Here is a 15578-nt window from a genome sequence, read left to right on the forward strand (position 1 = left end):
TTATATTCTTAACATGTTATAAAGTGAAACAAAACTGTATATGCAGATTTATTAGTAATCAACTCTGGCAAACTGAGAGTTGAGTGCAGTGAAAGAAAAACTGTATATGCAGATTTATTAGTAATCAATCAACTCTGGCAAACTGAGAGTTGAGTGCAGTAAGTATTGAAGTTGATTCCATAAAATTTTTAATAGTGCTATCAGTTTCCTATTCGTCTTAAATGTTTTTAATAATCTGTGTTGTTCCTTTAAACAGAACTAACTGCTGATTCAAATACTGTGTGTATTACATCTCACTACAAATAATACCGTATTTATGTGAATCTAATGCGCATCGTTTTTGGCCAAATGTAGTATTCAAAATTGGGATGCGCATTAGATTCGAGTGTCGCTGATGACGTTAACCAAATTTAAATCGTAACGATGGATTACAGTATTTCTCGACTACATTTACCGTTACATTTATCGTTGACACATCATTGCATAGAATATACAAACTGCAGAGTACATAGTCACGAAATGGATGGCAAACAGAGAAGAATGTCATATGAAGCTACTTTCAAACATAAAGTAATTCTTTATGCTGAAAAAAATTTCAATAGAAAAGCAGGGAGAGAGTTCAACGTAGCTGCGAGCAATGTTCGCTTGTGGCGGCAACAGAAATTGGCACTGTTTGCAACTAAAGCTAGTAGAAAGAAATTCACTGGCCCTCACAAAGGAAGACACCCTAAAATTGCACAGCCTAGGCAGTGATCTTATCATTCCTGGAGGGATGATGTCTGTGTTACAAGCCCTAGACGTTAGTATAAATAAACATTTTAAGGGATACGTTCAGGCGGAGTATGAAAAATGGTTTTGTGAGCCAAACCGTGAATTGACCCTGACAGGAAAAACTAAGCTTGCTGCACTGCACATTGTTGCACACTGGGTTTCTGCTGACTGGAAAAGCATCAAAGCACCAATCATTGTGAAATCTTTGAAGAAATGCTGCATTTCAAATTCATTGAATGGCAGTGAAGATGACGTGCTCTAGAATGCCGAGGATGAGGATGATGATGATTGGGAAAGAAGAAATGAATCTGCTTCTGATGAAGAGAGTTGTGAGGATTCCAGTGATGAAAACATTAGTGAATAAAGACGTTTACTATTAATCACTGATTGTAGAAACTAGATAGAAATGTTACGATAGAATGTAGCTAGATAGAAATGTTACGATTTATTTCATGTTCATATTTTACGATAGGTACCGTATATATGGTAGTGCTAATTAACAATGATTGTTTCACATAACAATAGCCCACTAATAGGTTAATTCTATGTTCTGCTACTTTATGTATAAATCCATTGTTGTATAAAATATGGTACAGTCAAAAGTCGTTAATCCGGACTCGTCGGGACTTCGGCGATTCCGGATTATCGATTTTTCCGGATTATAGATCATCAGTTTAAATCGCGTAAGATGGCATGCAGAAATTCTAAAATTAAAAATATGAAACCGTAATTTATGAAATAAAGAACAATTATGATCTAAAGGGTATCAAAATTTACAAACAAAAAAAAAAAAAAAGCTTAATATTTATTTGTTTACTTTATTAAACATTTCTTTCAATGTAAGTTGTTTAAATTGCTTCTTTTTATGTGATAATACTTTCTCTTTAAATCTATAAACAGACATAATTTTTTGTTCAGTTACAAAGTTCCGCTATTCAAGTCCCGTTAACTGCTGTGCCGAGGATACCGACTAACTTGTCAATTGAAATTTTTTCGTTTTCACTAACCTCTCTGTCACATTCTTCATGTCTTTATCCATTTTTTGCAGCAACTCCACTTTTTGTTTGATGGACATCGAAACATACTTTCGTTTTGTACGATCCTTTGGGAGCTCCAGATTCGGAAATTCTATTTGACATAATCGAAAGTTCAAGTGTACTTTTATAGTATTGCTCTTACAGTCTGCAAAAAATAATAAGCCGGATCCAATTCGAAAATTAAGGAACAACGCAATCATCAACATTAACTGAAATAGATAATTAGATAATTTTAGCTTATACCGTTCGCTATACATAAAACGCGCACACGAAAACGTATTCTGCGCTTGCGCACATGCAAATGCGCAGTCGTAAGAGGTCTTGCGCGCATGCGTAAACGCCTGTGCGCATGTGTCAACGCGGCACATGCGCAGAAAGTTTTTAGCTTTGAGGTCCGGATTATAGATCATTCCGGATTATGGGTGTCCGAATTAACGACTTTTGACTGTATCTAAATTTAAATAAAATTATCATACCATTGATTGATAGTTTATATACAAATCCATTGTTGTATAAAATAAGATTCAATAAATTCCTCATACCATTGATGCGCATTACATTCGCCGACAACCAATTTTTTTATTATTTAAAGTTTTAAAATGGGGATGCGCATTAGATTCGCATAAATACGGTAATACAAATAATGAATATAATATGAATACAAATATTAAAGTATGATATGCTTTAATCGTAAGATTTTTAAAAATATGAAGGTAATAATGTTTAATATTTCTTTGCAGAATTTGATTTTAAGTTATGGCTGAGAGTGAAAACTCGGTAGCACCTGATCTTTTTAAAGGTCTAAAATTCTGTTTGCTTGATGATGGAGATACTGTTGACAGAGTAAGTATTTTTTTTTTAAATAGGATATATGAAAACAGATAAACAATTTTTCTTTGTTTTCATTCTTGTTTCACAAATGTTTTAATACATTTAACTTTATAATATTAATAAATTTTTCATTTTACTTATTATTCTAATATTTATTGTTATTTTGCTTATATTTATTTGTATGTTATTTTATCATTGAAAAAGATGATTATTTTGCTTATATTTAGTTGTTTGTTATTTTATCATTAAAAGAGAGGATACTCTCCGATTATCTGCATGCTCTTCCCCAAAAGTGTCAAAAGATGGGAAGGACCAAAATGTCAAAGATGGGAACTAAAATGTCAAAGTGTCAAAGATGGGAAGGTTTTTCCAAAATAGTGGCACACTAAGAATAATATAAAACAACAAACAATTGTAATCAAGAAACATCCATAATAAAGCTGTTAATTTTTTACTTCCTTGTGCGAAGTAGAGGAAGTATTGTAATCGGGAAAATTTTGGGCATCATATTTCAATCAAAATATCCATTTTGACCGCTCTTGAACATATTTGGACTCCCCCCTTTTTTTTTTGCATAGCATCTGTACTTGTGGATTGAATTAAGAACTGTTCTTTCCCAAATGGATTGCATTGTATTCAAAATGGATTCAGAAGGGATTTTTTCTTGACATCTGTGTGTATATATGTGTGTATCTGACATAACTGAAAAACAGTTTGTCATAGAATGTTGAAATTTTGTATATAGGTCTGCTATAATTTACAAAAAAAAAAAAACTTAATATTTATTTGTTTACTTTATTAAACATTTCTTTCAATGTAAGTTGTTTAAGTTGCTTCGTTTTATGTGATAATACTGTATCTTTAATTCTATAAACAGACATAATTTCTTGTTCAGTTACAAAGTTCCGCTGTTCAAGTCCTGTTAATTGCTGTGCCGAGAATACCGACTAACTTGTCAATCGAAATTTTTTCGTTTTCACTAACCTCTCTGTCACATTCTTCATGTCTGTATCCATTTTTTGCAGCAATTCCACTTTTTGTTTGATGGACATCGAAACATTTCGTTTTGTACGATCCTTTGGGAGCTCCAGAATCGGAAATTCTCTTTGACATAATCGAAAGTTCAAGTTTACTTTTATAGTATTGCTCTTACAGTCTGCAAAAAATAATAAGCCGGATCCAATTCGAAGATTAAGGAAAAACGCAATCATCAACATTAACTGAAATAGATAATTAGATAATTTTAGCTTATACCGGCCGCTATGCATAAAACGCGCACACGAAAATGTATTCTGCACTTGCACACACGCATATGCGCAGTCGTAAAAGGTCTTATGCGCACGCGTAAACGCCTATGCGCATGTGTCAATGCAGCGCATGCACAGAAGGTTTTTAGCTTTGAGGTCCGGATTATATATCATTCCGGATTATGGGTGTCCGAATTAACGACTTTTGACTGTATAAAGCAAAAAATGCACAATTTACCAATATGTAAGAATATAAAAAAAAGAGCTTGCCAAGCCACGTAAGAGGATGTGTGTGTGTATATATAATTTTTCAACAGAACACACATTTCACATTACAAACAGTTTACATTTATTAATTCGCAATACCACTTAACTCTATTTTACTTCAAGCTAACTTACCTCTCTAGATTGGCTTACTCCCTAAATAATTTATCGTTAAAATTAAACCTTGAATTACATACCTTTAGGATTTTTAATTTTTAGTTTTTTATAGATTTATTTATACAGTCAAAAGTCTTTAATCCGGACTCATCGGGACTTCGGCGATTCCGGATTATCGATTTTTCCGGATTATAGATCATCAGTTTAAATCGGGTAAGATGGCATGCAGAAATTATAAAATTAAAAATATGAAACTGTAATTTATAAAATAATGAGCAATTATGATCTAAAGGGTATCAAAATTTACAAAAAAAAAGAAGCTTAATATTTATTTGTTTACTTTATTAAACATTTCTTTCAACGCGCGCATGCATAAAGCATACCGTACGCATAGTCGAAATTAGAAAATTGCAACCAGAAAACTATTTGATTTGTATTTGTGATATTTATAATGACGAGGAATTTGATTTAAATCATATCAAAGAAGTACATCGAGATTAAATACTACATTTAGTAAGGAATTAAAAGCCAAATAAAATAAAAACATCTGCCCTGAAGATAACGATAGTGCTGACAGATGAAGTTCAAGTTCATTGCGCGACGCCCCCCCCCCCATCCCCGCAGAGCACCGTGAAACAGATTTCAGATTTCGGAACGGTTAGATAAACAAAGGATATGCCTTTATCCATTTTTTGTAGCAATTCGTTTTTTGTTTGATGGACATCGAAACATACTTTCATTTTCTAGATCCTTTGGGAGCTCCAGCGTCGGGAATTCTATTTGACATAATGGAAAGTTCAAGCTTACTTTTATAAAATTGCTCTTACAGTCTGCAAAAAATAATAAGACGGATCCAATTCGAAGATTAAGGAACAACGCAATCATCAACATTAACTGAAATAGATAATTAGATAATTTTAGCTTATACTGTCCGTTATACATTAAACGTGCACGCGAAAACGTATTCTGCGCTTGCGCAGACGCATATGCGCAGTCGTAAATGTCTTGCGCGCACGCGTAAAACGCCTATGCGCATGCGTCAACGCGGCGCATGCACAGAAAGATTTTAGCTTTGAGGTCCGGATTATGGCTGTCTGAATTAACGACTTTTGACTGTATTTTAATATTAATGTTTGCAAAAAATTTTTAAGATAGCAGCTTGGCACTCAACTTTACCTACATAAGCACCATCTATATAATTAATTTGAAGAACACACTTAGTTCTCTTTTAAAACACTTTTGCAGACCCCAACGCTCATTTAGTAGGTAAGTTAGAATTAAAACTTACTATTTACTTGCTTTAAGTATTTTTTAAAATTTTTTATGTAGTATTTAAGTATTTTCTATGATTCTATCTCCATGATATGAAATTGTATTTTTAAGTATATATTTGTTTTTTAAAAATTGTGAATTAGTTCTTTTTGTTTCTTATTGGTTTATATGGATTATGTCTAATTCTTTTTTAGTTTCATTTTATTGATATGCATATTCGTGTCGGGGAGGTTTCTGTAGACAAGGGTTTCTAAAATATATTAGTTTCTAAATTATTTTTTTTTATAAAAAATTAGTTTTTTTAAAAATTTATTATATTATTATTATTATTTTTTAAGTTTAATTTAATACTTGACTTTACTTGCTTGTTTCTGAAAAGACTTCATTAGTATTTTCCTTTAAGAACTTTAATTCTTAAATGCTAATTTCTAAGGGTACCACTTTATTGATATTTCTTTTTGGACATTCTTCACTTTTTACTTTTGGTTTTGACTTTTACCCTTGCCTGCATGAATGACGAACCACGAATTGAATGATTGAAGAGTTAGGTTTGGAGGCAACTTCCCCTTGATAAGTCTGTCTCCTGCCTGCTCAACAGTCATTCACTTATGCATTTTTAAAAAAATTGTTTGGATTAATTTTAATTTGCTAAATTAGTGAATTTATTTTCATGGATTGCTTTTGCACTTGATTTGCTTATGCTTCTGAATTTAAATGATATTGTAGATTAGTTCGAGAATTAAATCTTTTATATGTTTACACATTTTTTGGGGGGTTTTAAATTTGCTTTTTACTTTTATACGTGTTTGTTAAAATTTAAATTTCATTTGTTTCAATTTATATATAAAAATTTAATTTGTTTAAATTTATTATCTCCATCCTTTTTAAGTTTTAAAGTTCTTATACAAAAACTTTACTGTATTGAAGGTTAGCAGCCTCCTTACTTTTATATCTTGCTAGTTTAACTCATATTGAAATCACTAAATGTCATTCCACTAGATCACAAACTTGAAAATTTAACGCCATGCCTACTACAGGTAAACCCAAAAACAATTTCTATGAAAAACATTTAACTGTATTTACGTGATTACATGCGGTACTTGACATATTAAATATATAGGACAGACTAAAAACAATCTTAACTTTCGAATCAATAACCATAGAGCTCAAATCAAAAAATTCAACGCACAAAAAAATAGCATTAAAATAAGTACACCATCACAACTTAATACAGCAGAATTAGAACACTTTAAACACCATGACTTCAACTCTATTCAACTTCAGGTACTAGATATAATACCCAATCACAAAACACGAATTTTTCAGGAATCTCTCTATATACTAAAACAACGTTCACTTTATCCATATGGACTTAATACTTATATACATAGTCATAGAGATACTTCTAAGAAGTCTATTTTCAGCCAATTTAAACTCTACAGCATCAAAACGCAGAGAGGAAATAGAGGAAGCAAAATAAAAAGTAATGCGAGATTTTTATCCGCTTTGGATACACTTGCATTGAAAAAACAATTGAAATGTTTTTTTGACTCAGACTGCTTTCCCAAGAAACTTCTCAACTGGTTACACTCCTGTACTAATAAATTCCTTATCAAACTAAAAAAATTCATTCAAGAAAGCTACGACGACATACAAATCATTAAAGACATGATTCTTGATTTTAGTCTTTTCAGACTCTCTAATAGTCTCACTCAACGCAAAATTTATTTTAAAGTCAATTTTCTGCATCCGCAGTTTGACAATATTCATTTCTCAAGAATCATCAGAGATTGTAAAGATTACTTCCCCGCAGTTGACACAATACCAATGATTGCATTTAAATATCAAAGGACCTTAAGCAACTTGCTTACTAACCACCATGAAATAGATGAAACTGCAGAATGACATTGTAAGACACCAATTTACAGCAATTACGTGGATTCTCATCACCAGCGCATAATTACTGGCAACCTGAATATCATACAGAACCATCAACTTAAAACACTAATGAGTTATGGTACAAAATTTAGACCAGTCAGAAACATGACTACAAATTTCTGTTACAAGACTTTCGAAAACAACATCAACAAAGTTATAGTTAAAGCAAGCTATCAACTGAATTTACCCATAGATACCTTATAAAAATGGAAAGCCAAAATTCTTCAACGCATATCCACCGAAATCAGTCACCTCAAGTTTAAAAGTACACTGAATTGGTCGCAACTTACATCAGATATTAAAAAATTAAAACAGCTCTTTACTATTACAAAAATAGTTAAACAACTAATAACTTTAGCATTATATGAAAACAATTCTACACTGAGATTATTCATAAAGAACTTCTCAACGCAACTACATATCAATTAGCCAACCTTACAGAAACATCTATAATAAACAGGATTAAAACTTTTCATAAGAAACTCAATATTACTTTCAATGCAAATTACAACAGATTTACTAATCTTTATGCGATTCCCAAATTCCATAAAACACCATTAAAATTTAGATTTATAGCTAATGGAACTAATAATTACAAGAAAAATATAGACTATTATTTTTCAATTCAATTTAATAAAATCTGTAAATTTATTTTCAATGATTGTAACACTAATCATAACTATTGCTGGATCGTTCATAATAACACTCCTGTCATTAATACCATTCATACCATTAACATCCAAAACATTAACTGCTATGATTTTGAAAACTTATATACCTCACTTCCTCTAGAAGAAATCTATACCAGTCTACTTGATCTACCAAAACTTTTCCCTAATATACTCAATATCATGACTCTTGACAAATGGAAAACCTACCTAAAATGCACACTTTTTCATAACTACATCAAGTTTTAAAATCAACTTTTTAAACAAGTCAGAGGATTGCCAATGGGCTTACATTCCAGCACCTCGATCTGTAATATCTTTTTATTTGTCAAAGAATTTAACTTCCAAAAAAATCTACAACCACAAGAGTTAAATTACTACAAACACACCTACAGATATATTGATGACCTTATTACAATTAATAATTTTGGTAAAATTGAAAACTCCGACATTTATCCGAATTGTCTTAAACTTAATAAAACTAATAATTCACAAAATAGCATAGACTTTCTAGATCTTCAAATCATTAACTACAAAAAAATTTTACTTTTTGACAAAACAAGAAACTTCAATTTCAATACTAACAAATTAATAAATTGGAACTCCAGCATATCCAAAAAAGTAATTAACAATACTATAATTAATCAAATACAACGAATTAAAACTATATGCACAGATACAATAGATTTACAACGCGAAATTTTGATCCTTATCAAAATTCTCAAAAATAATCTAATTCCCTTTCAATTTATCAACTGTTGCCTTAAAAGAGCAGGCGTTAAATACTCACTCTAAATCATTTAACTGATAGGGATATGATAATTTATTCCTAAACCTGAGAAGGCGGTATAAGTTGGATGACTGTCAGTTGAAAGATTTGTATATAGTGTAATTACTCAATTGTATATATTGTAAAAAGCTAATTGTCTTCAGACATATACTGTTACTATACTGTTACTAAAAAAATGGGCCTATTTCCTGCCTTTAGACTGTCTATTAGCTCTTGGACAGCGAAAATGCCTTTTTTTCTTTCTTAAATTCTTAATCATTGCGATACGACAATTAGCCAGAAATTAATTAATTTCCATTCACTAGTATTTTCAAAAAAAAAAAAAAATCTTAACAGACGGTCTCTCTCAGATAAGAACTCCACAAAATACATCCCTCAAGAATTCCAAGTCCCACCCACTACCATAAATTACTTCACCCAAGTCTTACCAACTGATATTATTCAAAGCCCCTTCTGCCACTAAGAATTTTCGGACACCCTACACTTCTGAGTCAGACACGAAGAGAACACTTTGCCAACTCCCCCACTAGAAAGAATGTAAGTTACTTAATACCTTTCTGGCCTTTATATCTTCATGTACATTCACTGATCTTATTTATATTATTTTCTATATTATTTTTATATTTTCTTTGATTTGTTTTTACAAAGTTTGCATTATTTATCTTTTTTATAATCTTCTATGTTTATTTCAACTTTACTTTGAATTCGATTTCATAATTACAATTTCCAATGTTTAATTTCTACAAATAATATAGTACTCAAATGCATAAAGATGAAAGTGTCGGGGACGGTTACTCGAGTTTTACAGGATTTCTGTACAGTAATTGATTTTTACTCCAAATTGAATTGACTAAAATGCTTCATGAGAATAAGTTCTTTGAGTATCAGCATTGGTTCATAATTCCTACTATTCGCGGAAATATCTGGCCTGACTAGAATTGCCGGTTTGGCTTTAACTTATAACTCGAGTAAAGACGAAACACTTTCGTATTTACGTATTTTTATCAATTATTGTTCATTGAACGGGAGTTGGTTTGTTCCCCTTGAAAAGTCAACTAATTTCCGATCAATGACAATGATTACATGTTTTAATTTTTCCTTTTACAATTGAAATATTATTCTTCGTGATGATTTAACTCCAGTCCCAGTTAAAACATTATTAACATTTTGCTTTCAAATTACTTCAAAACATCTTTCAAAATATAACTTACCAGTATGGATGCACACTTTTAAAATAATTCTACTTTAATTAAACTTAGGAGATAATATAATCAATTAATCAATACTGTTTAGGAAATAAATTATTATATATATATATATAAGCTTTTTATAATTTTCCTCCTCTTTGCAAATATTTTAAAATTTCGCAGCTCAACGCGCAAAATTCTTGACCACGTAGGTCTCTCTTGTTCGTGTAATTCTTTCTATTTTCGTATTTCCCTTTTTGCAGCTTAATGCGCAAAAAGTATTATTGGATTTAGTAAACTTTTCCACTTTACATTTAAGTTTTTACGCGATAACTTACTTCTTTAGTATTGTATTGTAGTTTTTACATGGTGTAACTTTTTTACTCAGGAACTACAGTATCAAATGTACTTTTAAGCAATCGCTTTTTATAACTTTCCTCATTGCAAATATTTTAAAATTTTGCAGCTCAATGCGCAAAATTTTAATCTTTAAAAAAAAAAAACATAGATCTCTCTTGTTCGTGTCATTCTTTCTAATTTAGTGTATATATATGTATACATATATATAAAATAACTGGGATATTTTCCAGCAGTTGTGGACATGAACGACGAAACTTGGCATTGCTGTTGCCGAGTGTCAAGGTAACATCAAATAACAACACAATAGGATTTAAGTTTATTGCTCCATGCTTTATTTCAATTCCTGAAGCAGATCAATATTCGTCACTAAATAAGTTTACTTTAAATTTAATGCATCATACTTTGAACAAAGAAAGGCAGAAAAGCAGCAGCAAGGTTTTGGTAGCGCAGGAGGAGAGGCAAGCTTCTGTTTGCAAAATGGCACGCATTCAAAATTAACATTCTAAATTTGGTGATCTGCCCCGAAATTCATCTCTTCTCACAGATTCCAGATTTTTCTATCTTAACGTAACGTTTTAATGCAGATGCCTCTTGTCCGATCTAATTAATTGTAAACCAAAACTCTGAACTGAAAACTTTCCCATGCCTAACCTTCTTCCTCTAAAAATATTATAACTCTTCTCCTTTTCCGCATAAGCTCTCCTGCCAGCAAGATGCTTTTCATGTATGCTGCTGCCGCTTACTTGCTTAAAACGACGTCGTACTTCAAAATGCAACTTACTGTATTGAAATATAATTAGGAAACATCATGTCTGAAAAAAGGATGATTTGATATACGTAAAAAAATAAAGATTGTGATTTTTCAAGATACGTTGTGCTAAATTGCGTCATCATACTTTCCACTCTGCCACTGCGGTCTTCTTGATCATCTACGCAGTATCGTAAGCTGTTAAAAGTTCTACTGTTTTTGTCTATGCTTTTTTAAATCATTACATATACAGTCAAAAGTCATTAATTTGGACACCCATAATCCGGTGTGGTGTTGGTGTATTTAATTATGGCAAAGCACACTAGGGCTATCTGCCTAAGGGGAGGGATGCCTTTCGTGGAGGACTTTCTAAGGGAAACTGGCTCGTATACACGTTACACATGGGGAAAACCACGAAAACGCCCATGCAGCCAGCCCGTTCGCGGGATTCGAACCTCGGACCGAACTACCAGTGTTCAGCGTCTTTACCGCTCGGCCGCTGGTGGGCCTCCCATAATCCGGACCTCAAAGCTAAAAACTTTCTGCGCATGCGCCGCGTTGACACATGCGCATAGGCGTTTACGCGTGCACGTAAGACCTCTTTCGACTGCGCATTTGCGTGTGCGCAAACGCAGAATACGTTTTCGCGTGTGCGTTTTATGTATAATGGACAGTATAAGCTAAAATTATCTAATTATCTATTTCAGTTAATGTTGATGATTGCGTTGTTCCTTAATTTTCGAATTGGACCCGGCTTATTATTTTCTGCAGATTGTAAGAGCAATACTATAAAAGTAAACTTGAACTTCCGATTATGTCAAATAGAATTTCCGATTCTGGAGCTCCCAAAGGATTGTACAAAACGAAAGTATGTTTCGATGTCCATCAAACAAAAAGTGGAATTGCTGCAAAAAATGGATAAAGACATGAGGAATGTGACAGAGAGGTTAGTGAAAACGAAAAAATTTCGATGGACAAGTTAGTCTGTATTCTCGGCACAGCAATTAACGGGACTTGAACAAAAACTGAACTTTGTAACTGAACAAAAAATTATGTCTGTTTATAGAATTAAAGAGAAAGTATTATCACATAAAACGAAGCAACTTAAACAACTTACATTGAAAGAAATGTTTAATAAAGTAAACAAATAAATATTAAGCTTTTTTTTGTAAATTTTGATACCCTCTAGATCATAATTGTTCTTTATTTCATAAATTACGGTTTCATATTTTTAATTTTAGAATTTCTGCATGCCATCTTACGCGATATAAACTGATGATCTATAATCCGGAAAAATCGATAATCCGGAATCGCCGAAGTCCTGACGAGTCCGGATTAACGACTTTTGACTGTATATAGAAATTGTAGTAAGCTCGCCTAAAAGTTACCAGGAGCTGTGGCTCCAAAAAGTTCAACACATTTTAAAAAACAATGTCATTGAAGGGTGAGAAAGTATGCTACACGAGAAAAGAAAATAAACACAGTAAAATACTTAGCGTTGGAAACTAGTAATGGCAAAAAATACAGTAAAATACCTATGAATGTGACACTTGAAAAATTAAAACCTATGAAAATCAAACCAATTAACAAGTTAAAACATAAAACAAACAAAATAAGATAAAAATAGAAAGTGGAAAATGGTAAATTAGCTGAATTCGACTTCCAATCTGGATTTTCAAGGGAAATATCTGATTAAACGTCGAATCAAGCTAACTCCATTACGCGTTTTGCCGAAACAGACAATTGAAACTTTTTCGCTACAAAATTTTTTAATTAGACAAAGTGTCTTGGAAAATTTATTAGTCTCAATTCTCTGTTCCAATTTCCCGACGCGTCCGCACGAAATGATACCAAATTGGTCATACAGTATTGTACTAACTACCTTGCTTGTTATATATGGTAGTTCTCCTTTATTCTTAAAAAAATAATAATATTTCTGGAATTCATCATTTCTAGATAAATCTGCACCAGATTGATGTAGATTGATTCAGAACTTAAATTATGAGAGCTGAAACTTTTCTAACCTAAACCAAGACATTACTCCTGGTGATCTTCCATACTGGATTAATGCACACTTTGCTTGTATCTCTGTTACTGCTTGGATGTCATTTTCACTGTGCTGTCTTCTTATCACAATAGTATTAAAAAATGTAAATGTTCTGTAAATAGTTTCAATTAGAGTACCAAATGAAATGTGGCCACAAATGTAAAGTTTAAATAAAAATGGAATTTAATCTACCTCAACTGCCAAGCTTCCTATTCATTATGGATTAGCATTCTAGACAGTCAGAATTCTTCGTCTTCGATACGTATGAACATTCTACGCCATCAACATTTGCTATGTCTTTTTCTCTTTTTTATTATTATATATATATATTATATTCATTATCATTTTATTATCATTCATTATCATTTCCCATATATATATATAAAGGAAATGATAATGAAAAGATTAATTAACGAAAGACATTTCAATGAAGACAAAAGATTATAACATTAAAAATTTAGAAGAAAAAGTGATTGTAGAATAGCACATCATAGTTCTCTTTTAACAGAAGTGGCATCTCTGCTTTTGCTTACTTCTACTGTCAGTCGTCTCAAAGTGATTCTCCTAATTTATTGCTTTTTGCTTTCAGAGCCTATAATAGAAAGGATGACTTCACGGCTGCAAACGATTGGCGACACCATGTATCAAAATCGTAAAAACAACCTTGTATTTAGCGTAGGTATAATGAAACACTCAATCGATTTCGAGGGCAGCTAAAGGTCCCTCCTCATCAGGAGAAAGAAATACCTAGAAAGAAGAAAATAAAGGAGTCACAGAAACACGTGGTCCTTATCAGCACTGCACGTGGTTATAACTAGATTTTTTAATCAGAGTTGCACTGGCCGCCTACTTTTACTGAGCCAGGCTATCTGATCGAGCATGAAAAATTAGCGAAGTTAAAATAGGGAGCGAGGGACAAATGCACCTTACGTTCAAAATCTGAACTTCAAATAATGGAAAGCAACCACTGAACGGATTTGTATACCCTCTGGTATACAAATCCGTTCAGTACCAAAGGCGAGGAGGTAACGCCATCTATCAGCAAAAATAACTGAATTAAGATAGTAGAATTTTAAAGGCATTAGGAAGGACTGGATTGGACTTCAAATCATTAACTAAACCTGCTAAATCTTTGTGAATGTGAAAAGCCTCAAGAAAATCCAATTCACCTATGGAAGAAGCCTTTTGGATAATTTTTGCAGATCCAAAATCAAAATTATGGTTAAAAGTCCAACTATGATACGCTATTGAAGACTTGTTAATTTCGCCTTTTCTGACATATTATTCATGTTCCTTGATACGAAACTTCAACGCTCTTTTCGTTTGGCCGATATATCTTAAACCACACTGACACGATATACTATAAATTCCCCAAGAATTCAAGACAGAAACGCAATCTTTTAGAATCGAAGGGTGAATTTTATTAATAGGGGAGAAACCGACTTGAAAATTGAATTTCTGGAGAATCCGTGCAATTTTATAGCTAACAGAAGGATAAAATGGAAGCACGACAAGGTCATTAATGTTATTTCTAACAGTGGAAAGTCTTCTTTTATGGGAATCTGAAAATTTTTTAACGGCTTTATCAATAATCAGGGAGAAAATCCGCGGTCAATCGCAACTGCTCTCAAATAATTAAGTTCATTGGTAAGCAAAGATTCAGAGGAACAAACTTTAAGCGCGCGGAATACATAACAGTAAAAAGAAGCCATTTTTTGCTTAACAGGGTGGCATGACTTGGCATGGGGTGGTAAACAAACTGCAAAGGGTTTACGGTACACAGTGGTGCTAAAATCAGTTTCATTGCGGATTATAAGAATATCAAGGAAGGGGAGGGAATTGTTGGATTCAATTTCAAGAGTGAATTGGATGGCTGGATCAATTGAATTCATAATAGATAGAATATCAGATAAATCCTCTTTATAACCGTCAAAAAGTGTGAAAATGTCGTCAACATGCCGAATCCAAAGACGAAAAGATAGTTTATGAAATAATTTCATCTCAAAATAGTGCATATAAATGTCAGCAAGTACCGGACTGAGCGTAAGGTGCATTTGCCCCTCGCTCCCTATTTTAACTTCGCTAATTTTTCATTCTCGATCAGATAGCTTGGCTCAGTAAAAGTAGGCGGCCAGTGCAACTCTGATTAAAAAAAAAATCTAGTTATAACCACGTGCAGTGCTGATAAGGACCACGTGTTTCTGTGACTCCTTTATTTTCTTCTTTCTAGGTATTTCTTTCTCCTGATGAGGAGGGACCTTTAGCTGCCCTCGAAATCGATTGAGTGTTTCATTATACCTA

General features: G+C 32.5%; 1 protein-coding gene across 1 annotated transcript in view; it reads left to right on the forward strand.

Annotated features, from left to right (window-relative positions):
* Window positions 1–15578, forward strand: part of LOC118185948 (uncharacterized) — a 151485-nt gene that overhangs the window by 17576 nt on the left and 118331 nt on the right. Inside the window, exon 2 of the mRNA XM_085813870.1 lies at window positions 2549–2651. Within this exon, the coding sequence (XP_085669996.1) occupies window positions 2565–2651 (87 nt within the window). The 5' untranslated portion in view covers window positions 2549–2564. The remainder of the gene's footprint in view (window positions 1–2548; window positions 2652–15578) is intronic.

Source organism: Stegodyphus dumicola, chromosome 3 (genome assembly GCF_044657685.1).
Source record: "Stegodyphus dumicola isolate Sdum_Otavi_A_Nest chromosome 3, ASM4465768v1".
In the NCBI taxonomy this organism is placed as follows: Eukaryota; Metazoa; Arthropoda; class Arachnida; order Araneae; family Eresidae; genus Stegodyphus; species Stegodyphus dumicola.